The 23,269-nt window shown below is 33.4% G+C and overlaps 1 protein-coding gene across 5 annotated transcripts; it reads right to left on the reverse strand.

Annotated features, from left to right (window-relative positions):
- Window positions 1–151: 151 nt before the first annotated feature.
- Window positions 152–23,269, reverse strand: LOC107923937 (probable cyclic nucleotide-gated ion channel 20, chloroplastic). 5 transcript variants are annotated; one of them, XM_016854139.2, is made up of 14 exons: window positions 22,978–23,269; window positions 21,722–22,247; window positions 15,795–15,980; window positions 13,809–13,907; window positions 12,748–12,885; window positions 12,326–12,455; window positions 12,207–12,229; window positions 11,718–11,966; window positions 10,207–10,352; window positions 3,728–3,805; window positions 2,940–3,069; window positions 1,308–1,554; window positions 976–1,144; window positions 152–607 (listed from the first exon to the last, which is right to left on the reverse strand). In XM_016854139.2, the coding sequence occupies exons 2-14, from the start codon at window positions 22,229–22,231 to the stop codon at window positions 496–498; spliced, it is 2,217 nt and encodes a 738-aa protein (XP_016709628.1). In that variant the 5' UTR covers window positions 22,232–22,247; window positions 22,978–23,269; the 3' UTR covers window positions 152–495. The 5 variants fall into 5 exon arrangements, with proteins under 5 accessions (XP_016709628.1, XP_016709627.1, XP_016709629.1 ...); XM_016854138.2 differs by having other exon boundaries at window positions 12,207–12,455; XM_016854140.2 differs by lacking the exon at window positions 15,795–15,980 and having other exon boundaries at window positions 12,207–12,455.

The raw sequence follows: 23,269 nt of genomic DNA on the forward strand, positions 1-23,269 counted from the left end.
AGAGATTAATTTTAGCCGTCAGTTATTTTTCTTTTTGTTTCCTAATATTTCGAATCATATATGATATAACATGGTGAAACTAATCATATATTTAGTGTATGAAATCCTTAGATTCTATATTTCCACAAAAAAAGAAAAAAAGAAGCTGAAATTTAAGTTGAACCAATTAAGTTTTTATTATAAATAAATTACTGCACAGTCCTCACCTTCAGCTTCGTTCAAGTTACATGAGATTTTCACATGCTACGACTTGGAACCTTTTACATAGTTTTACACGTATATTAGCTACATCTATAAAGAAAATCTAAACAGCAATCTTGCAGATCATTCTTTGTTCCTCCCAATGCTAAATTGGAGATAACCCTGTGATAAAGTTACAACAAATTTCCTACAAAGATTGGGTATCTATCTTAATATACCTAACTGTATTATTATTACAAATGAAGCTTACATTTATACAGTGCAAAAGCTGAAATACATACATGCATACTATCCTCAACAAGAAGTGGATTGAGAGGTATTGGCACGATTCAGAAGTTTTTTCCTGTATCTCCACGCTACTTGAATACAGATAGCAGCAAAGGTTCTCCAATATGGTGATTCATTCCTGTCAAAACAACAAGAAGATCATCATATGCATAATGAGCTTCTAATTACTACCTCTCCCTTTCAAAATGTCTCTAAATAAGAATTAATGGGTGCACAGAAACTTAAGGGAATGCATGTTTTTACACAAGTCATGACTGATGAACTCCATAGTCTTCACTGGAATTTTGAGTCTACGAGCTATTTATTCATTTTCAGATTACCATTAGTATCATCTACTACCATTTTGATAACAAGGACAACTTCAAGCTATTTATTCATTGCTCAAGGAAATTAACCTAAAAGATAACCTCAACATGCATGGGAAAAAGTAAAATGAAACAAAGAAAGAATACGTGTAGATTAGTTCATCAGACACATGAAAATAACCTTATGGCTCTTATAACTCGAGGAGTGCGGAAGAACCTAGGGAACAGACTGGTAACTTCTTGTAGGTCTGCAGCCCGAATGGAAAATGCTTCAACATTTGTCACACATCTAACTTCTCGGCTACTAATACTATGCAAACTCTGTCCAGGAAGCTTGATTTTCTTCACATCTATGACACAAAACCATATTTGATAAAATACCTTTGGCTTGCACATCAGGTATTCTACAGCTCTAAAATAATTCTATTCTAAAGCCTGCATAATCGATTTGGAAATATTTAATCAAGAAACTGCACCAAAGTAAATGTTTAAAGTTAGGAATCATGATAATACCTCGGTTTACTGAAGAATGCTCAAGACACCAATTGAGAAGCTCCTCACCACAGACATCCCCTTCAGACAAGGGATTTCTTATTCCATTTTCTTCTACACTTTCCATTGTCCCACGCACAATAAAAACCATCTTTTCAATCAGACAACCACAAGACAAAACATAGCTTTCTTTAATATAGATCTTTTGTCTTAATCTCTTGCAGATGGCATCTAAAATAGTATCATTCATGAGAGCAAATATACGAACCTGCAGAATGAAACATTTTTTGAATCTCTGAAAGAGCATCCCAGTGTTTATAACATCATAATTAATCAACATAATCTAAGTAATGCTATGCTGCAAACCATCATTTGCAGGTAAAAGTTCTCAGGAGAAGAAACCTGGTAAATGATGTTTCTAACTCAAAGGTTCATAAAGTCATCACCATAGTCAATGTTCTTTAGAAGGATGGCAAAAGAAACATTTCCATAGGCACATGGACTAGAATACTTCCATAAATTGAAGCTAATAGCATTTAGGTCCTCACCAGGAGCAAGGGCATTAATTTTGGTGAGCTTAAGGTTATGAGACCAAGGGCAATTGGAATCACAAGATTCTACAGTTTAGAAGTTTTCAATGGACTGTAAAGATGCTAGTTGTTAAAAAGCATACACTTACAGAATATAGAAAATTTCTGGGTTGAAGCATTTATCCAGTACAAGTTTTGACTCTATATATTCCCTTTGAGATTTGTTAAAACTAAAAACTACAAGAAGCACGTTTTTAGGTAATTTTCAAGAAAAACCTATCACACATAAAGCTGAGCGTAACTAGGAGGAAAATATGCTGAGTTAGGTAACCATCAGCCACATCCCTTTTCTGAAATGGAAAATAAAGGAAAATGTGTAAAAACATGGCACCAGCAACAATATAACAAGGTTTTCTAGCATGCCACTTTCTGAAGTAAGCATTTATCTTTTTAAACAATAGGACTAATTATTAAAGCTGTTATCATGTTTACAGAAGATCAAAATAAATGAAAAATGGAAAAGCTACTGCATAAAGTAATTTGAAGTGCATGCTAGGTGAAAGTTTTCAAGAGAGCTTTTAATAAAACTGTTCTATTATTATTAACTAAAGAACTGAACTTAAATAGAGAAAAGAGTCCTAATCCTAACATATTTTAACACTAGGACCAATAACTAAATTAGAAACCTTTTGGAAGATGTCTTGATAGAAGGCGATGATATATAAAGCATCATTGTAGCATAACAGCTAAAAATATGAACTTATATCCTCTAGTAACAACCATAGTTAATGCAAAAGGATGTATTTTCTAGTCTAAGGGATAGAGTACACACAAATTCTCTAATCTATTAGCCATCATCGAAGTCAGTCATATATCTTTAATATTCACATGTATATACAAAGGCTTATCATTCATACCTCCAGTGGAAAAAGAGATTTTGGCTTTTAGCAGATTAATGCCGCTAGCTTCAGTTGGTAAGCTAACTGATTTTCATACAAGGACAAGTAGGAGGTGCTTTTGAAAGGAGTCCAAGTAAGATATTTTGCAATACGGAGATGTAAATAGTTTAATTGTGCTAGTAAATTTTCAGTACACAGAAAAGAGTATTAGTCTTTAAGCTCACTTTCTTAACAAACTTGAAGAGATGGCGTCTTATCTCTCTCTGAAGGTCTTCAGGTAAGTTCTCAATAAGCATTTCTTCATTTACCCCTCTTGTGGCAGCCCAATTATATCGTTCAGCCTCTCGTACTTTCCTACACAGTAATTTAAATGGTTAATTCCAAATGAACATCACATGTTTAAATATGATGCAGAATGTAGGCTTTGGCTGAAGCCTATCTTGTCCAATATTCTAATAAATATTGGGTTTTCTTCGGTCTTATGTTAAAGTTGGGGCCTTTAGCTTTTCATCTAAAAGGCAGCAATCTTCAAGGGAACAAAGATCGAAGTGCCAACTGAGAAGCATAATGCAATATGACAACTATGCTAACAAATAAATACATTCCAAGCAGTGGTGCATGATAGTAGATATGGCACAGTAACATTTTACATTTTTAACCGAGGGAGAAAAATCATACCACGCTGCAATGACATTCACAAGCCCAAGAAAGAGATAATAAGTTAGATAATGGTACTAAAGCATATTCATAACCACTCCAGAAAGGGTATCTTTGAGACTTGAACTTGAAGATCGCATCTCTAACTTATTTCTCTTCTATGTAGGACCCATGTATAGGCTCAATTCAATTTATTTTCTTCAAAACTTATACACTGCGTCAATACTAGAAACCAAAAAGTAAACTAAGAAATAAGATTGCATTTTAATTCTACTTACGGAAGAAAATTGTTACAAGACATAATAAGAATAAGAGCAAAAAAGGTGGAGAAAGAGACTTAAACTTGGACACATACCTTCTTAACTCTACAGGCAAGCGTCGATGACTCATCCATTGCTCCACATCACGACGTCTTAGTGACATTTCTAACCTCCTATAAAGAGAACAAAATTTATCAAGCAAAGTCAGATTATAACTCAAAATAATAAGTAAATCTAATTCGAACAAATAAAGGCATGTAGTGGGGGTGAAATTGAAGAAAGTTTTAGTAAACATATAGGATATTGTCCTCAAGGGAACACCACAGTGGTTAAATTTAAACCTCTAGTTTAAAAACTTATTCAAAGAATTGACTGTGTATCCTGAGACTTAATATGATTAAACTAATTGAGTAGACACTAATTCATGCTCGAGAATAAACCAAGATACTAAAAGATGAAAGGATAATAACTATACTGAGAAACCAAACACAGATGAATTGTTCAAACCTCATTGAGCCTTCTTAACAAAAGGGGTTGTAACTCATTGTTAGATGTTAATCATGATCTACAAATCTAAAGTTTATTAATTAAAGAATTAGTAATAAAATTAAACAATTTGGACTATCTAAATTTATTAAGAATTACATTCTCACCATAGAACATGGCTTGTGAAAGATTAAATTCGGCATAAATTAAGTTGGACTTAATCTAAAGAAGTTTGAAACTTTATACACTAATTAAATTAGATAAAAGCACAAAACAAAATAGTTAAGGCACAATCCTACTTGGAATAGGATATTGGTGACCACTTCCTAGTTCCCATATAAGAAAAGTTTCCCATCCCTCCCAATTGATTTTTTTATTTATGATCATTCATAATCTTCAATTGTAGAAATTGAAGGCAATATATCTGGCATGGTTGAACTTTAGCCTCATCCTTCAAGAAGTCTCTTACATTCTTTGCTTGTTCAGAGTATCATTAGAGGTCAGATACTTGGATAACTGATGGTTTGCTATAAAATAACTTGGTATTTTTAGAGGATTAATATTCACATGTTGAAAATCCTATGGTATAAAACCCTACTCTTGCCACAAGTTTCACTTGTAGCTTTGTTTATGCATGATCAATTCTCAACACAATGCAGTATTTATTTGGTAACTACAGGATTTGGACATGGAATATGATGTCGGATAGGAGATGGAAGAGAAGATGGAAAAACAAGCACAAGACACTGAAAGATTTCAAGAGAGCTTTGAATAAAATTGTACTTCTCTTATTAACTAAAGAATTGAACTTAAATAGAGAAAAAAAAGTCCTAATCCTAATTGGGAAAATAGTTCCCTTATTCTAATAAACTACTAAAACATAAAAAGAAAATAGTTCCCTTATTCTAGTAAACTACTAAAAGATAAAATAAAAATATTTCTATAATATAAATAAAACTTATCTATCCAAATAAGATTTATCTACCTAATTAAATTTAAAATATATACATATTTCAACACCCTCCCTCAAGTTAGTGCATATATATCAATCATGCCCAACTTGCTTACAAGAAAATCAAAGCTTGTCTTAGAGAGTCCTTTGGTGACTATGTCAGCAATCTGTTGTTTTGAAGGAACAAACGGCATGCACACTTGGCCTTCTTCAATCTTTTCCTTGATAAAGTGTCTATCAATCTCAACATGTTTAGTTCTGTCATGTTGGACTGGGTTGTAAGCAATGCTAATGGCAGCTTTGCTATCACAGTACAACTTCATTGGTGAAGTTATTGGTTTCCTCAGCTCTTCCATAATTCTTTTTAACCAAACCATTTCACAAATTCCTTGAGCCATTGATCTAAACTCAGCCTCTGCACTACTTGCTACAACAGTTTGTTTTTGCTTCGCCAAGTCACAAGGTTTCCCCAAACAAATATACAGTATCCTGATGTAGATCTTCTGTCTGTTATTGAGCCTGCCCAATCTGCATCTGTATAAGCTTCAATTCCTCTTTGTTCGGATTTCTTGAAGAATAAGCCCTTTCCCGGTGAACTCTTCAAGTATCTTAGAATTCGAAACACTGCTTCTTCATGTTCCTCCATTGGGGAGTGCATAAATTGACTCACTAAGCTTACTGCAAAAGCTATGTCTGGCCTTGTATGTGATAAGTAAATTAACTTACCAACTAATTTTTGGTACTGCCCTTTATCAACTAATCGACCTTCTTTATTTTTAAATTTTACATTTGGATCAATTGGTGTGTCAGCTGGGCGGCAACCACTCATCCCAGCCTCTTTTAAAAGATCAATCACATATTTTTTCTGAGAGACCACAAGACCCTTCTTTGATTGAGCAACTTCCATTCCAAGAAAGTATTTCAAAGGACCCAAGTCTTTGATCTCAAACTCCAATGCTAGATGCTCCTTGAGACGTCTTATTTCATCCACATCATCTCCTGTAAGAATGATATCATCGACATAAACTATAATAACAACTATTCTACCTTTTTGTGAATGTCGATAGAACATTGTGTGATCAGCTTGCCATTGTGAGTAACCTTATTTTTTAACAACTTGAGTGAATCGTTCAAACCAAGCTCGAGGAGACTGCTTCAGACCGTATAAAGATTTCTTGAGTTTACATACTCGAGTTCCAAATTTTTCTTCAAAACCTGGAAAAGGATCCATGTAAACTTCTTCTTCAAGTTTTCCATTTAGGAAAGCATTCTTCACATCTAGTTGCTGTAAAGATCAATCAAGATTAACAGCAATTGATAAAAGAACTCTGACGGAATTTAATTTGGCCACTGGAGCAAATGTTTCAAGATAATCTATCCCGTATGTTTGAGTGTACCCTTTTGCTACCAACCGGGCTTTGTATCTATCTAAAGATCCATCTGGTTTGAATTTGGTTGTGAACACCCATTTACAGCCCACTGTTTTTTTCCCTACAGGTAATTCCATTGTTTCTCATGTACCTGTTTTTTCAAGAGCACGCATCTCCTCTAAAATAGCCTCCTTCCACTCAGAACCTGTAAAGCATCTTTCACATTTTTTGGTATTTGGACAGTATCGAGACACGAAACAAAGGTTGAGAATGTCGAAGATAAGGCTTTATAGGATACAAAGTTAGACATGGGATATTTGACAATATTTCTAACACCTTTTCTTTTGGCAATTGGAATATCTAAATCAGAAAATTCATTGGCTGGATTATGAGCTTTACCTGGGCTGTGAAGATGAACAAAAACACTACACCCAAAAACTCGGAGGGATAAATCTGTAATCAATTTAGAGTTAGGAAAGTTATCTTTAAAGAGACTAAAAGTAGTTCTATAATTTAGAATTTTACTGGGCATTCTATTAATAAGATATGTAGCTGTTAACAAGGCTTCGCCCCAAAGATAACGTGGTACTTGACTAGTGAACATCAAGGCTCTAGTTACTTCCAAAAGATGTCGGTTTTTTCTTTCTGCAATCCCATTTTGTTGTGGTGTATTTGTACAAGAACTTTGGTGGACTATTCCATATTTGGTTAAGAAAATACCTAATTGGTCGCTAAAAAATTCTCCACCATTGTCAGTTCGAAATACTTCTATTTTCACACCAAATTGTGTTTTCACCATAGCATAAAAAGACTGAAACACATTTTTAACTTCGGACTTATCTTTTAATAAAAACACCCAACAAAGTCGAGTATGATCATTAATAAATGTGACAAACCAACGTTTTCCTGAAAAAGTCGAGACTCTTGAAGGTCCCCAAACATCACTATGAATTAACGAAAAAGGTTTGGAGGCTTTATATTTTTGAGGTGGAAAGAATGACCGATGATGTTTAGCCAATTCACAAAATTCACAATGATATGAAGAAGGACTTTTATTTTTAAATAGATTAGGTAACAAATATCTTAAATAATAAAAATTAGGATGTCCAAGCCTATAATGCCAAATCATAACCTTATCAAAATCAGAAACAGAATTTAAACATAAAGTAGTTGTTGGTTGATTTAGATGGTCGTCTTCAAGAAAGTAAATTCCACCAAATTCTTTAGCATTGCCAATCATCCTCCCCGAGACCATGTCCTGAAACTTACACATAGAGGAGTCAAATATAACATGACAATTTGAGGACTGGGATAATTTACTGACCGATATGAGATTACAAGCTAGATTTGGCACATGTAAAACATCATGTAAAACCAAGGAAGATGAAATTTTAACAGTGCCTTTCCCGGCTATTGCCGAGAAGGACTCATCTGCTACTTTGATCTTTTTGTTTCCTGCGCAAGGTGTGTAAGTTGAAAAAAGAAAATGACTGCTAGTCATGTGATCACTAGCTCCAGAATCAACGATCCATGTGTTTGTTTTACAAGGCTTGACACTGAAAAAAATAGAAAAATCAGTACCTGATTGGGCAAAAGAGGAAGAAGGATTATTGGATGAGTTAGGAATAGAAGAATTCATCCGAAATTGTGGTGATTGAAAAAACTTGTGTAGATGCTCTAATTGTTCCTTAGTGAATGGAGACCCTTCCAGAGAACTTTGGCCCTCATAATATCCATTAGTTGTTTGGAAAGCTCTGCTATCCCCTGATTGTGAACCACGACCATTGCCATTCTTTTTCCTTCCATTTGTCGGTTTCCCATGGAGCTTCCAACACGTTTCACGAGTGTGCCAATATTTTTTGCAGTGATCGCACCAAGGTTTTTTCTTTTTTTCACTATCATCATTATTTTTAATAGTTACAAGAGCAGAATTATCATCATTAGCTTCAAACCCTGGCTTTAACATTACTTTTCTTCTTGTCTCCTCTCTTCTAACCTCAGAAAAAATCTCACGAAGTTTTGGAAGCGGTTTTTTTCCCTAGGATTCGAGATCTCACTTCATCAAATTCTTTATTTAAACCAGCCAGAAACAAATAAGCTCTTTCATTCTCTTCTTTTTTCATAGCTTTTACACCATCTCCGGGACACTCCCATTCATCATTATAGCACTGATCCAGTTCTTGCTAAAGAGACATCATCTCATTATAATAAAGAGTAACTTCTTTTTCCCCTTGCCTAGCTTTTCACAGTTTTATTTTTAACTCAAAAATCTGTGAAGAGTTTTCTAAATCTGAATAGGTGTCTTTCACAGCGTCCCAAACATCTTAGCAGTTGGGAGAAAAAGAAAAGATTTACCTATGGAAGCTTCCATGGAATTAATAAGCCACGCAATTACCATAGAATTTTCTGACCTCCACTTGCTCATCTTTGGATCACCCACCTGTGGTTGCTCAACTTCTCCATTTAAATGATCTAGCTTGCCGCGCCCATCAATTTCTAATTTTACGGACTGCGACCATTCCAGATAATTCTTGCCATTCAACTTGTGAGATGTCAGTTGAAAAGAAAGGTGAGACGCCTCTGTCCCTTGAGTCATTGTACTCTCGGTAGTTGTTTCAACTGTAGAACTTTTTTCCTCTGTTTGATTGCTGGATCTCTTATCTCCAGTGAAGGCTGTTTTAACCATGATGTTACTAGAGATTTTAACCTAGCTCAGATGCCATGAAAGATTTCAAGAGAGCTTTGAATAAAATTGTACTTCTCTTATTAACTAAAGAATTGAACTTAAATATAGAAAAAAAAGTCCTAATCCTCATTGGGAAAATAGTTCCCTTATTCTAATAAATTACTAAAACATAAAAAGAAAATAGTTCCCTTATTCTAGTAAACTACTAAAAGATAAAATAAAAATATTTCTAGAATATAAATAAAACTTATCTATCCAAATAAGATTTATCTACCTAATTAAATTTAAAATATATACATATTTCAACAGACACAACTCCATATACCTCAGTAATCTACCCAAAGTAATTAGTGGTTAGGAGTATTTTCTCACTTCTCCAAAATTTGAGGTAAGGACCTCGTTTCCATATTTCCTTTTTGGAGTATTTATTTATGATCATTCATAATCTTCAATTGTTGAAATTGAAGGCAATATATCTGGCATGGTTGAACTTTAGCCTCATCCTTCAAGAAGTCTCTTACATTCTTTGCTTGTTCAGAGTATTATTAGAGGTCAGATACTTGGATAACTGATGGTTTGCTATAAACTAACTTGGTATTTTTAGAGGATTAATATTCACATGTTGAAAATCCTATGGTATAAAACCCTACTCTTGCCACAAGTTTCACTTGTAGCTTTGTTTATGCATGATCAATTCTCAACACAATGCAGTATTTATTTGGTAACTACAGGATTTGGACATGGAATATGATGTCGGATAGGATATGGAAGAGAAGATGGAAGAACAAGCACAAGACACAACTCGATATACCTCAGTAATCTACCGAAAGTAATTAGTGATTAGGAGTATTTTCTCACTTCTCCAAAATTAGAGGTAAGGACCTCGTTTCCATATTTCCTTTTTTCTAGAGTGTTTTCATAGTTTCCATTTTTGGAGTTCTTTTAAGAGTAGAATTTGTAGAACACTGACAAGCTTATTCATACTATTTGCTATAGAACAACTTCGTGAGAATTTTAGCAACAACTATGCCTTCTTTGGGAACTAAAATGCAATTTGAAGAACTTTCTGCAATGTTATACCTCCGTCCCAGTGCTTGGAGAAAGTTCTGCATATTTCCGATAAGAAGAGCAAAAAGCAAGAGGCCTAGTCCAACAATGGCCATGGTAAAAAGAACTTCCCAAACAAAATAGCTGGGAGTTTGATTTCCAGCCAGAGTACTGATTTGCTTCAAAATATTAAATTGACAAAAAATAAGAAGAAGAAGAAAGAAGAAACAGGTCAATGCAAGGTATTATTAGTTGATAGAACTGCTCATAGTATTTAAAGAAAAGGTACAAAAATCAAATATGTCAACAAAGACAGACAAAATCCCTTATGTGATAGATTGATGATTTAGCTGTTTCACTACATTCAGTCGGTTACTTTAAGGGGAAGACTGTATATTCATGACAGCATTAAGCAAATAAGATGGATGAAATAGAAGCAGTGTAACAAGAGCGTTTAAATCTACTTTATACTTAATCAGTAATAAGAATCCTCGGGGTAGGGGGGAAAGCTACAAACAAATGCAAAAAGATAAAACTGTTATAAGAGGGAAAAAAAGAATAGACAACATGTGCTCTTTGCGATAAGAATTTTGACAAAGCATTTTACTTATAATACAGAGAAATGTCGTAGAATATAGTATATTCCAAAGTTACTTAGCAAAATGTTAGTGTAACATTTGCCAACAACCATTTCCCAGAGTATTCCATTGAGGTTAAACTCCCAGCCCATTGACAACGGTTTTCTATGAAGACCAATGATATGTATGATGATATATAATATTTAAAGGATGAAATTTAGCCAGGAAACACTTTACACCTTTTTCATGACAAAAGATCAATCAGTGAACTCTCTCTCTCTGTACATAATTATGTCTGTGTGTACACACACACAACATATATACATATAAAAGAACACAAAGAAGAAGACATACAAAATCCTAAAGTGTTGGTTTAATACATACAAGGGCACCAACAAAAGAGATTATAAAATGAGTATAACAAACCACCATGAGAAACTATGAGAGTTTAGGCTAATTTTATTATAATTTAATCTGCAAAAACATGTGATGATATATGTCCTAATGAGCTGTCATTACAGAAAAAGATTTCTAGGGCTTCACTTATTTGTTACTTTTATTACTTGGTTTCTTGCTTCCTAAAAATTTAGCTAGAAAACAAAAGCAAATAGAAAATAAAAAGTCATCATTTACAAAAAAAAAAAGTGAGCAAATGGATAAAACTTAACATTGTTTAAACAGAAGTATTTCATACAAAAGTGAAACATTGTCTTTTGTTCTTAAAATATGTTAAAATGTTTAATTTTAAAATCTTTAAAGATATTATTTTCTTTTATATTTCAATGCAGTAGTAACCTTTTGCTTCTGAAAGCAAACCTAAATAAATAGAAAAAAGCAAAAGGCAACAACCAAACACCAATAATATTTAATTGAACTCAGTGCAACTAAAATATGCCGAACAGGTAATAAAGTAAAAATGCACAACTTAAATAACTGTGGAAAATGATGATAGACTCAATGAATTACCTGGAATCCCCAACACAATGAATATACATATCTAGTAACAATACTTGGTTCTGTCGTTAGATTGACGGTCGGTACATATATTCCGTAAGAAAATCCATCTTCTGTAAAGCAGGCAGAGACATTGGAATTGTTCGTCCAATTTTGCAGCTCACTGCGACTAGGAGAATGCCCGGAGCCACAATCTATAAACTCCTTACACTTTGGGATATTTGAGTTACCACAGGCATTTCGAAGACATTGATTAACCCTCTGGCAAAGATACAGAAGTAGACTATTAAAGGGTATGCTATGGAACTGGATGATATCGTCTTTCATAGTTCACATCTCTTAGTATAGATCACGGAGACTATCATGGTTTCAGGTAGCTTTTAGTTCCTTAGTAACTTATAAGTGCATTCATAATACAACCATAGAAAAATTAAAGACAATTTCCGAAAGGCTATTAAAGATCATGAAATGTTTTTAAATGTTAAAATGGCAGTTGCCCACCTGTAATCCAAGGAGGTACCACCCTGACCCAACGACATGGCCAGACAACATAAAAGTGAGAAGATTTATGACAAAATTTGCCCATGCTGACTCAAATATAAATCCCAATGGAGACTGACCGGCCAGGAAAGGTAGAAACCTATACAATCTGGGAAGATACTGAATAAGAATGGCTGTCCGTAAAAGATTTTTTGCAAAATTTGCTCCTGATGATCCCAAATGTTTTGGTAGGACCAATGATATCATGATCTGGAATTAAGCAAACAATTCATGACAACAGAATTTTTTTGTTAATAAAGAGCCTGAGCACCGAATGAACAAATAAACAAATAATTATGTTACTGATGTTCAAAATGAAGGTAAAAGGGCATTCAAGAAAATATATGCCAAGTATACCATTATAACTTGGTAAGTGAAGTTGGATAAACATGAATATGGGAAAAATCATAAATATCAGCAAAATGATATAATAAAATTCATCAAAAGTGGAGTTCACGGCATTTGAAGTTGTTTTACAACATGGAAAACCAGAATAACTTACTTGAGGAAGTGGGAGTACCACAAACAAGTCAAGAGAAAAGTATCCCCCAAGGTAATTGAAAGCAATTTCCTTTGGATGGTCAACTAACTCTCCTGCACCAACTACTGTAGACTCAGGAGCTACATAAGCCAACCTGAACTGCAGGGAAAAATCAAATAAATATTTGTCAGAGTTGCACAAGAAAATGAAAATTATCAAAAGGTTATAATGAATTATCAAGGTAATAGTTGTCTTTCCAAGTTAATGAAATTTGTAAGCTTCAAGGAGACTTATATAATCTAGGCACCACATACATGGTTTGAAAAATAGGGTACAATGATACTATAATTTACTTTTTCATGCAAAGCCTTCTGATTCAACATTATTATTTCATAAATATAAGTGAGATTCTTTTTATTTCTTCTCTACGTTGGTGATAAGACAGTGACATGCGTACTTTTAATATTTACTAAAGCAATAATTATCTTGGTAAAAACTTCAATATGAGTGATTTTGATCCGTTGCAATATATTCTAGGGTATAAGAGTGGATTTGTCCTCTTAGAGTTAAATTTTGTTTCAGATAAAATATGCTTCATATCGAATTGACAGTTGCTTGAATGATAATAAACTATAAATGGTCCTCCTGAAATTTTGTTCATGTCGACTAGAAGTGCAGGTTACTTCGGAACCATTAACATGCCTCTTAAGCTTGCATCTTAACATAGAATTTTTAAACCTAGAAATAATAAGCAACTTTTTCTTCAATTTGATTTCTGAGCAAAAGTTGAGTTTAGCTAGGTTCATATAAAAATCAGCATCTGTTTTAGATTTGTGTATGGTACAATATTAATTTGTTCATTTGGATGTCTTTTTTCAATCATATGACAACTGTAGGTTCTTGGTTTCATGTTTCACCCCATCAGTTATCTTGTCGCCATTATATAATCTAATAATATTTAAATGAATTGAAATGGTGTCTGTTCCTTTTATTATTCAAACTGCATGATTGTGTGTGTGTGTGAGAGAGAGAGAGAGATGCTAATGAAGATAAAATGATTTAGAGGAAAAGAAGCTATCTACCTGAAGGAGCATGTTAAGCATATAGATAAAATCGGTCACACTTCTTAACACGACAAACAGTTTAGTGGCAGGCCAATCAATGACTATGCACTTGTTCTCCTGCATCCAAATCACAAGTCATTGCAGTAGCACCATATGTAGAAACAGGAAAGCCAAATGAACAAGGAAAATATGTAAACCACTGTTTTTAGCAAAGGAAGAAAATTACAAAGATGATATAACTTTCCAATAACTAATTATTAGCTATGGTTGGTAATATTTAAAATAATTTGGGGCAAAAAGAAAAAGCTACTTGAGTTTTAAATTAGGAGAATTTTTATTGTGATCAGAGCAAGTAATAAAAATTTTATTTAAGAGAATGCCTGTTTGCTTATACTATTAGTATACTGTAAATTTAACATTGTAGACATCCAATGTAAAAGAAATCTATTTTTGGTGAATTTACATGAACTAGTTAGTCGTTAGTAGAAATTACAATTATGTTTAATAACTTACAGAGAAATTAATCAACAAAACAATATGCTTTCCATTACGACAAAACATTTTCTTTATGGTATAAATCTTCAAATAATTTGCTTCCAAGTTGAGTTTGCAAAGCTACCTCAAATACCAAATATCTTGCCCAAACTTGACCCAATATCATTTGATAAGAAAAAATCAACAACTCAAACCCATGGAAAAGTATCCTACGCAAAACAACACGGACAAGAAATGATACAAACTTAACAATATATTGTAATTGGGATTTTTATCTTTGATTAGGAATTTTATATTTTTTTTATTTGTATCTTGCAAATTAACCTCTGAACTCTCTAGAATTTTAGCAATCAATTCATTATATTGCTAAAATAAAATACTTTGGTTAATATAAAATTTTTTAGCTTGTTTTAAACAAGGATATATTGATATTAATATATTAATTCGGTTAAGCTGAACACTCTTTAATTATGAATTATTTTTAATACTATACCATGCTTTTATGAATAATTTTGGTTTCTTATATGTTTTATATTTTCTTTTATGAATAATTTTGTTATTATATGTTAATTAAGTAAAGGCTGCAAAGGTTATAGCCTGAAAATTTTAACAAAGCAAATCATTTTCTTTCCTTTCCTTTCCTTTCCTTTCTATATTTTAACTAAACAAGAGATATTAGAATTCTTTATTTTCTTTCTTTTATTAATTTTCAGTTTTTTTACTATCAAACAAAAGATAAATAAATCACTTCTTTTCCTTAAGCTTCTTCGCCTCTTTTATTTTCTTTTCCTTTATGGTTCTTTTACTTCACCTCTATACCATGCCTTAGTCCAATAAAATTTTCCATTAAGATTGTTAAAGGAATGTGAAAGACATCTGGTATTGAGGTAAGCCATCCCATTACTCATCAGCAGCATCCACTGGCCCTCATACTTTCTCTCTAATTACTCTATCTAGGAACTAGAATATTTTGATCCTGATCAGTTACTGTCTTAACAAGTATCATCCACAAAAACTCTTCATGCACTATTACCACGCATTTGTACTAAATTCCACTCAGATTGACCTCATTCCTACACTTAAGTAATTAAGCGCCAAAAGCATAACCCATTCACCAACCAAAAAGTTTAAAAGGAATTTTTATGGAGAAATATATTTAATATCAGTTGCTTTCTGAAAACACTTATATCACTTATCTTTAACTAAAGCAAGCATCATGACTCCAAGGAAACAGGGAAAGGATAAAATGGAAGTAAAAAGTTATAAAGAAGCAAGCATCATTAAGAACCTAATGCTTAATGCTAAAAAATGAAAAATTTCAATATCATGTAGAATCTGCTTGCTAAACCAAGGCAAATAATGCAATTAAACATGTATTACTGCAAGAAACAACAACCAATTACTAGTATTATGATAATGATGCAAACCATATGAGAATTTTTTTTAAAAAAAATCTATGTAATCAGAATAATCAAGAAAACAACTGGAAGAGAACAAAAGATAACTTACCTTCTGCACAGACAACAAGAAGAAAAACAGTGGATCTATGAAAACTGCCATCAAGCATGAAATGACAAAGAATTTGTTCCACTGTTGAACAACTTTAGCATGAGGGTTCATAATACCAGGAACATAAGAGCACAGAAAAGAGACCGACCTCCTAGCCCAACCTTTGGCATCCCCATAGAAAGCATACTGAAAACAAGCCATAAATAAAGCTGCATGATTATGGCAGTATTTAGGAACAAATAATAGAATGGTTTGTGTTTGGGTATCTTTCTTCATGCATCTTCAAGAAAAAAGAAAATCTCTAAGGGTTATATTTATGTTCTAACAATACATGAATATAACTTATAAGACATTTCCCTGTCCTATAAGCAAAAACAAGATATCATTTGTAACAGGACAAAGGCATATGGAGGATGTTAGAGGTTTGCATACAAAATATGTTATATATCAACTTTGATGTCCATTTAAGTCCAACGAAAAAAGTTTTATCAGCAGTTCAGCTTAGTCTACCAAATGCATTGCAGCTTATATTACTCCTGATTCTTTGAAAATGGAGCTTTACCTTGAAGGAAAAGACCATTACAATGGAATATTTTAAAGAAAGGTTAAAGTATGACCTTAGTCCCTCTACTATTTCAATTCAGCAATTATAGTACACCTTTGCTCCAATTTTAATGAATTTAATCATCACAGTTTTATTAATATTCAATTAAAGGACAAACTGACAAAGTTCTATAGTTAGTTGAGACTTTCAATTCAGCAACTGACCTTTCTGTACCCATGTGATGACTAACAATTTTTTTTTTTCACTAGCGGTCTATGGTATATTCACTCTATCGAATATCAAGAAGTTTTTACTTATTTGAGAACCTAACTACTGAATTTATGTGGTTCTATTAGCTAATTTTGTTTCTTTAATATCATTTTAGTGGTTACCATATAAATAATTAATAAAAAAAAAATCCAGACACCTCCATAATGATAACACAGTAAGTTCAACAAAGTACAATATGGATGAAGGAATTATCTTGTCCAATAGATTAACTCAAAACTTTTTATACATTTTTAATGAAACAAATATAGATAAATTACAAGAAAAATAAAACAAGATTTTAGACCATAAAATAAGAAAAAGAATTTGCCTGGCATGTATAGATCATTCACTAAGCTTCCAAGTTCTATGTTTTTCTTGATCTCTTGCATTTTTCCCCTCTTTTTTTAATCAAGTTGGATGAGAGCATTCTCCACATATAACCAATGGATGTGATGCAACATTTTCTAAGTAACATTGTATATACTATTTGATGATTGCAGACTAATAATAATGTCATCATCACTAAAAAGTCCTAAATCACAAACAGTGCCAACCAATTGCAATAAAGTAATTGTTGAAATATATATATATTTTAAATTTATTTAGGTAGATAAGTTTTATTCATATTTTAGGAATATTTTTATTTTATCTTTTAGTAGTTTATTAAAAGAAGGGAACTATTTTCTTTTATATTTTAGTAGTTTATTAGAATAAGGGAACTATTTTCCCAATTAGGATTAGGACTCTTTTCTCTATTTAAGTTCAATTCTTTAGTTAATAATATAGAACAGTTTTATTAAAAGCTCTCTTGAAAACTTTCATGGTATTAGAGCTAGGTTAAAATCTCTAGTAACATCATGGTTAAAACAGCCTTCACTGGAGATAAGAAAAAACATTGGTGCGATCACTGCAAAAAATATTGGCACACTCGAGAAACGTGTTGGAAGCTCCATGGGAAACCGACAAATGGAAGGAAAAAGAGTGGCAATGGTCGTGGTTCACAATCAGGGGATAACAGAGCTTTCCAAACAACTAATGGAAATTATGAGGGCCAAAGGTCTCTAAAAGGGTCTCCATTCACTAAGGAACAATTAGAGCATCTACACAAGTTTTTTCAATCACCACAATTTCGGATGAATTCTTCTATTCCTAACTCATTCAATAATCCTTCCTCCTCTTTTGCCCATCAAGTACTGATTTTTCTATTTTTTCAGTGTCAAGCCTTATAAAACAAACACGTGGATCGTTGATTCTGGAGCTAGTGATCACATGACTAGTAGTCATTTTCTTTTTTCAACTTACACACCTTGCGTAGGAAACAAAAAGATCAAAGTAGCAGATGGTCCTTCTCGGCAATAGCCGGGAAAGGCACTGTTAAAATTTCATCTTCCTTGGTTTTACATGATGTTTTACGTGTGCCAAATCTAGCTTGTAATCTCATATCGGTCCTCAAATTGTCATGTTATATTTGACTCCTCTATGTGTAAGTTTCAGGACATGGTCTCGGGGAGTATGATTGGCAATGCTAAAGAATTTGGTAGAATTTACTTTCTTGAAGACGACCATCTAAGTCAACCAACAACTACTTTATGTTTAAATTCTGTTTTTGATTTTGATAAGGTTATGATTTGGCATTATAGGCTTGGACATCCTAATTTTTACTATTTAAGATATTTGTTACCTAATCTATTTAAAAATAAAAGTCCTTCTTCATATCATTATGAATTTTGTGAATTGGCTAAACATCATCGGTCATTCTTTCCACCTCAAAAATATAAAGCCTCCAAACCTTTTTCGTTAATTCATAGTGATGTTTGGGGACCTTCAAGAGCCTCGACTTTTTCAGGAAAACGTTGGTTTGTCACTTTTATTGATGATCATACTCGACTTTGTTGGGTGTTTTTATTAAAAAATAAGTCTGAAATTAAAAATGTGTTTCAGTCTTTTTATGCTATGGTGAAAACACAATTTGGTGTGAAAATAGAAGTATTTCGGACTGACAATGGTGGGGAATTTTTTAGCGACCAATTAGATGTTTTCTTAACCAAACATGGAATAGTCCACCAAAGTTCTTGTACAAATACACCACAACAAAATGGGATTGCAAAAAGAAAAAACCGAAATCTTTTGGAAGTAACTAAAGCCTTGATGTTCACTAGTCAGGTACCACGTTATCTTTGGGGCGAAGCCTTGTTAACAGCTACATATCTTATTAATAGAATGCCCAGTAAAACTCTAAATTATAGAACTCCTTTTCGTCTCTTTAAAGATAATTTTCCTAACTCTAAATTGATCACAGATTTATCCCTCCGAGTTTTTGGGTGTAGTGTTTTTGTTCATCTTCACAACCAAGGTAAACTAGATCCTAGAGGAAAAAAATGTGTCTTTGTTGGTTATGCTTCTAATAAAAAAGGTTACAAATGTTATGATCCAATTGATAGAAAGATTATTGTTACCATAGATGTCACATTTGTTGAAACACAATCTTATTTTGATTCTAATCTTCAGGGAGGGAATTATACTAAGGAAGCTTCTATAATTGATCAAGAAAAGACTAGGAATATACAACATAGGGATTCTAATAATGGGGAAGGCGAATTTATAATTAACACAGAAATTAATGATGTTAATGTTAATGAAAAGGAGGATGAAGGTGTCGAGTCTAATCATGAAAATAAAGAACAAACAAAGGAGTTAATTGTTTACTCAAGAAGAAATCGAAATCAAGAAAGTGGAATCCACCAGATTCATCACCAAGAATCCGACCCGCAAGATCCTGTCAAAAGTCCAAGTAAAACTCATAATCCAGCCAATGAATTTTCTGATTTAGATATTCCAGTTGCCAAAAGAAAAGGTGTTAGAAATATTGTCAAATATCCCATGTCTAACTTTGTATCCTATAAAGCATTGTCTTCGACATTCTCAACATTTGTTTCGTGTCTCGATACTGTACAGATACCCAAAAATGTGAAACATGCTTTACAGGTTCCTGAGTGGAAGGAGGCTATTTTAGAGGAGATGCACGCTCTTGAAAAAACAGGTACATGGGAAACAATGGAATTACCTGTAGGGAGAAAAACAGTAGGTTGTAAATAGGTGTTCACAACCAAATCCAAACCAGATGGATCTTTAGATAGATACAAAGCCCAGTTGGTGGCTAAAGGGTACACTCAAACACACGGGATAAAATATCTTGAAACGTTTGCTCCAGTGGCCAAATTAAATTTCGTTAGAATTCTTTTATCAATTGCTGTTAATCTTGATTGGTCTTTACAACAGCTAGATGTGAAGAATGCTTTCCTAAATAGAAAACTTGAAGAAGAAGTTTACATGGATCTTTCTCCAGGTTTTGAAGAAAAATTTGGAACTCGAGTATGTAAACTCAAGAAATCTTTGTATGGTCTGAAGCAGTCTTCTCGAGCTTGGTTTGAACGATTCACCCAAGTTGTTAAAAAACAAGGTTACTCACAAGGGCAAGCTGATCACACAATGTTCTATCGACATTCACAAAAAGGTAGAATAGTAGTTATTATAGTTTATGTCGATGATATCATTCTTACAGGAGATGATGTGGATGAAATAAGGCGTCTCAAGGAGCATCTAGCATTGGAGTTTGAGATCAAAGACTTGGGTCCTTTGAAATATTTTCTTGCAATGGAAGTTGCTTGATCAAAGAAGGGCCTTGTGGTCTCTCAAAAAAATATGTGATTGATCTTTCAAAAGAGGCTGGGATGAGTGGTTGCTGCCCAGCTGATACACCAATTGATCCAAATGTAAAATTCGGAAATAAAGAAGGTCGATTAGTTGATAAAGGGCAATAACAAAGATTAGTTGGTAAGTTAATTTACTTATCACATATAAGGCCAGACATAGCTTTTGCAGTGAGCTTAGTGAGTCAATTTATGCACTCCTTAATGGAGGAACATAAAGAAGCAGTGTTTCGAATTCTAAGATGCTGGAAGAGTTCACCGGGAAAGGGCTTATTCTTCAAGAAATCCGAACAAAGAGGAATTGAAGCTTATACAGATGCAGATTGGGCAGGCTCAATAACAGATAGAAGATCTATATCAGGATACTATACATTTGTTTGGGGAAACCTTGTGACTTGGCGAAGTAAAAAACAAAGTGTTGTAGCAAGAAGTAGTGCAGAGGCTGAGTTTAGATCAATGGCTCAAGGAATTTGTGCAAAAGCTCTCTTGAAAACTTTCAGTAATTAGTTAAGGCATTCCCAAATCCGTCAGATTTTTTTACTTCAAAAAATGATTAAGTAACAAAACTACTACAACATCAAATAAACTGATTTCAGGGGGTGCAATTGAAGTTATAGTTGCATTTGTCTAAATAGTGCATAACTAACAAAGAAGTAAACCTTCACTGAAAATCAAGAATCAAACTTGTCGTTCATATGAAAGCAAAATAGGGGAGGATAGTCTACAGCAAGCAGCTGCTCACTGATATACATTAAATATGCAAAGGAGAAAGGAAGTAAAGTACTGAAAACTGAAGGATGTGCAACAAAATTTAACAGATATAACAAAATTCTTGGGAAAAAAAAAAGAAAATAAGTTAGATACAAGTTTGGTGTAGGCTACATGGTATTAACAATTAAAGTAGCTATCCTATTTTAAGATACTTTACATGCACACTTCTTGACCGGAGATTTCATTTTTCTATAGGTTAAATAAATAAAGTTAATATAATACAAAAATATAAGTTATGGACATCCCAATCTAACAACTGAAGCATTAGAGATCATATTTTATTAACTAGAGAAGTGTGCATGAAGATAAACCACAGTTCCACACAAGATTTTCATGCAATAAGAAAAAGTAAAAAAAGGGGTTGTCCATCTTGTGCCCAACATTAAGCAATTATAGCTAACTAGAGAGCAACATTAATCATATTTGCTTGTAAAACTTTATATTATGAATTTCATTGATGTGCAGATGAAGGCAAATTAGCTACTAACAGCTGAAATCCTAGTCAAGTCAATAAAATATCATCAAACAGAGGAAAAGACTTAGGAAAAATGTAATCTCGTGAATGAATGTATGCACTCCATAACATATAAAACCATTAAAAAGGAACAAAATGACAACTATCTATGAAATACCTTGGTATCAAAGATGCCAGAAACTCTTGAGTTTTTCTGTTGTTCTGGTTTGAAATTGTAATATGTTGGGCAAGTGGTGCAGTAAGGATCACTGCACATCCCTAGTTGCCCAGACCTCAGTAAATGTTCATTTTTGCCAGAATAGTTGTTATCTGGCCAATCGTTTTCATCCTTACCATTAAAGGAAGGAAACTTTTCAGCCTTAGGTTCCATCATTTTTTGGCCTGCCGCTGTACTTTGATTTAGTTGAAAAGAATTTTCAGGCTTACGACTGATATATAGTGGACCGCTCATCTGAATAAATGGCGTTTTTCTTTCATTCCTCAAGGGGCCAGTATGCCCTACCAGATGAGCATTTTGATACGATTCCATGGAGTTCATTGGGATAGAAATTGAAGCACTCCGAGTCCTCGAGATAAATGTCTGAGATTGAGAATCCCGATTATTTTCTGATGACTGAGGATAGGTATCTGACAGCATTGGAACCTCATCTTTATCATAACTTGCCATTTCTCATATACTAAATCTACATAGGAAAGTAAAAAACAGTCAGATAAGTTAACTGCAGATGCTACTTTATATCTACAGTAGGAACCAACCAGATAAGGGCTTGATAATAAAGATCAGAACTTCATAGTTAGTTGACTGTGTACTTTTTCAAGCTTTATTGCGCTTGTTTGTGCTTTAGGCAAAAGTGGAAGTATTAACTGACATTTCCAGCCATATCAACTCCTAATCCATTTAAGGAAACTATTGCTATGCTCATAGCACTTCTATCACCAAAGTTTCGTAGGTTTAAAAACACTAATTGACAGAATGAATATGTAAAGCTAACTCTAATCAATCCTAAGTCTTCTCAATAGTTGCAAGTAAAAGATTATATAACATAATTGGGTCACTAATAAGTTCACCAAAGCTGCTAGAGCCAAAAACCAGCTCAATCAATGGCGTATTTCATATCAATTTTTGACAAAACCAGTTTAAAGAAGAAGCCAATGAAAACCCCACAAAGTATCATCCATCGCATTGCATTCAGTACATAGGGTGTATCTAGATGCTGATTGCTTCTAAAAGCCAAAAGAAATACGACAGCGAAGGACGTGATGAGTTATTTCTCGCAGTGTATGACACTGACACTAGCTTTTCCTTAGCTTAGCTTAGTTTAGTTAGCATCTTTCAGCTAATTAAAAAGAAAAATAATAAGCTTAACCCAGAAAAGAAAAAAGTCCAAATCAAAGAGTGAGAGAGATGGGAACCTGGTTAAAGCTGAATTGGGTAGTGGTGAAGAGAGACCCAAACTGAGGAATTTGATGCCTTTGATAAAATATGTTTAGAAAAATGAAAGAGAAGGGAGGTATTGCGTTGTGTATGTAAGGAGAAGCAATGACTCAAAGCGCTGACTGAGAATGTGCATTATTATTAAGAAAGAGAAGAAGAAAAAGAAAAAGAAAAGAGACTTTGAAAAGTCGAGTGGGGCGAAGTGTAGAGCCGAGAAATTTAATAAGTAGAGAAGACAAAGAGAAAGGAGTTTGGATTGGGCGGAAGCCG

This window comes from Gossypium hirsutum, chromosome A11 (assembly GCF_007990345.1).
Source record: "Gossypium hirsutum isolate 1008001.06 chromosome A11, Gossypium_hirsutum_v2.1, whole genome shotgun sequence".
Taxonomy (NCBI): Eukaryota; Viridiplantae; Streptophyta; class Magnoliopsida; order Malvales; family Malvaceae; genus Gossypium; species Gossypium hirsutum.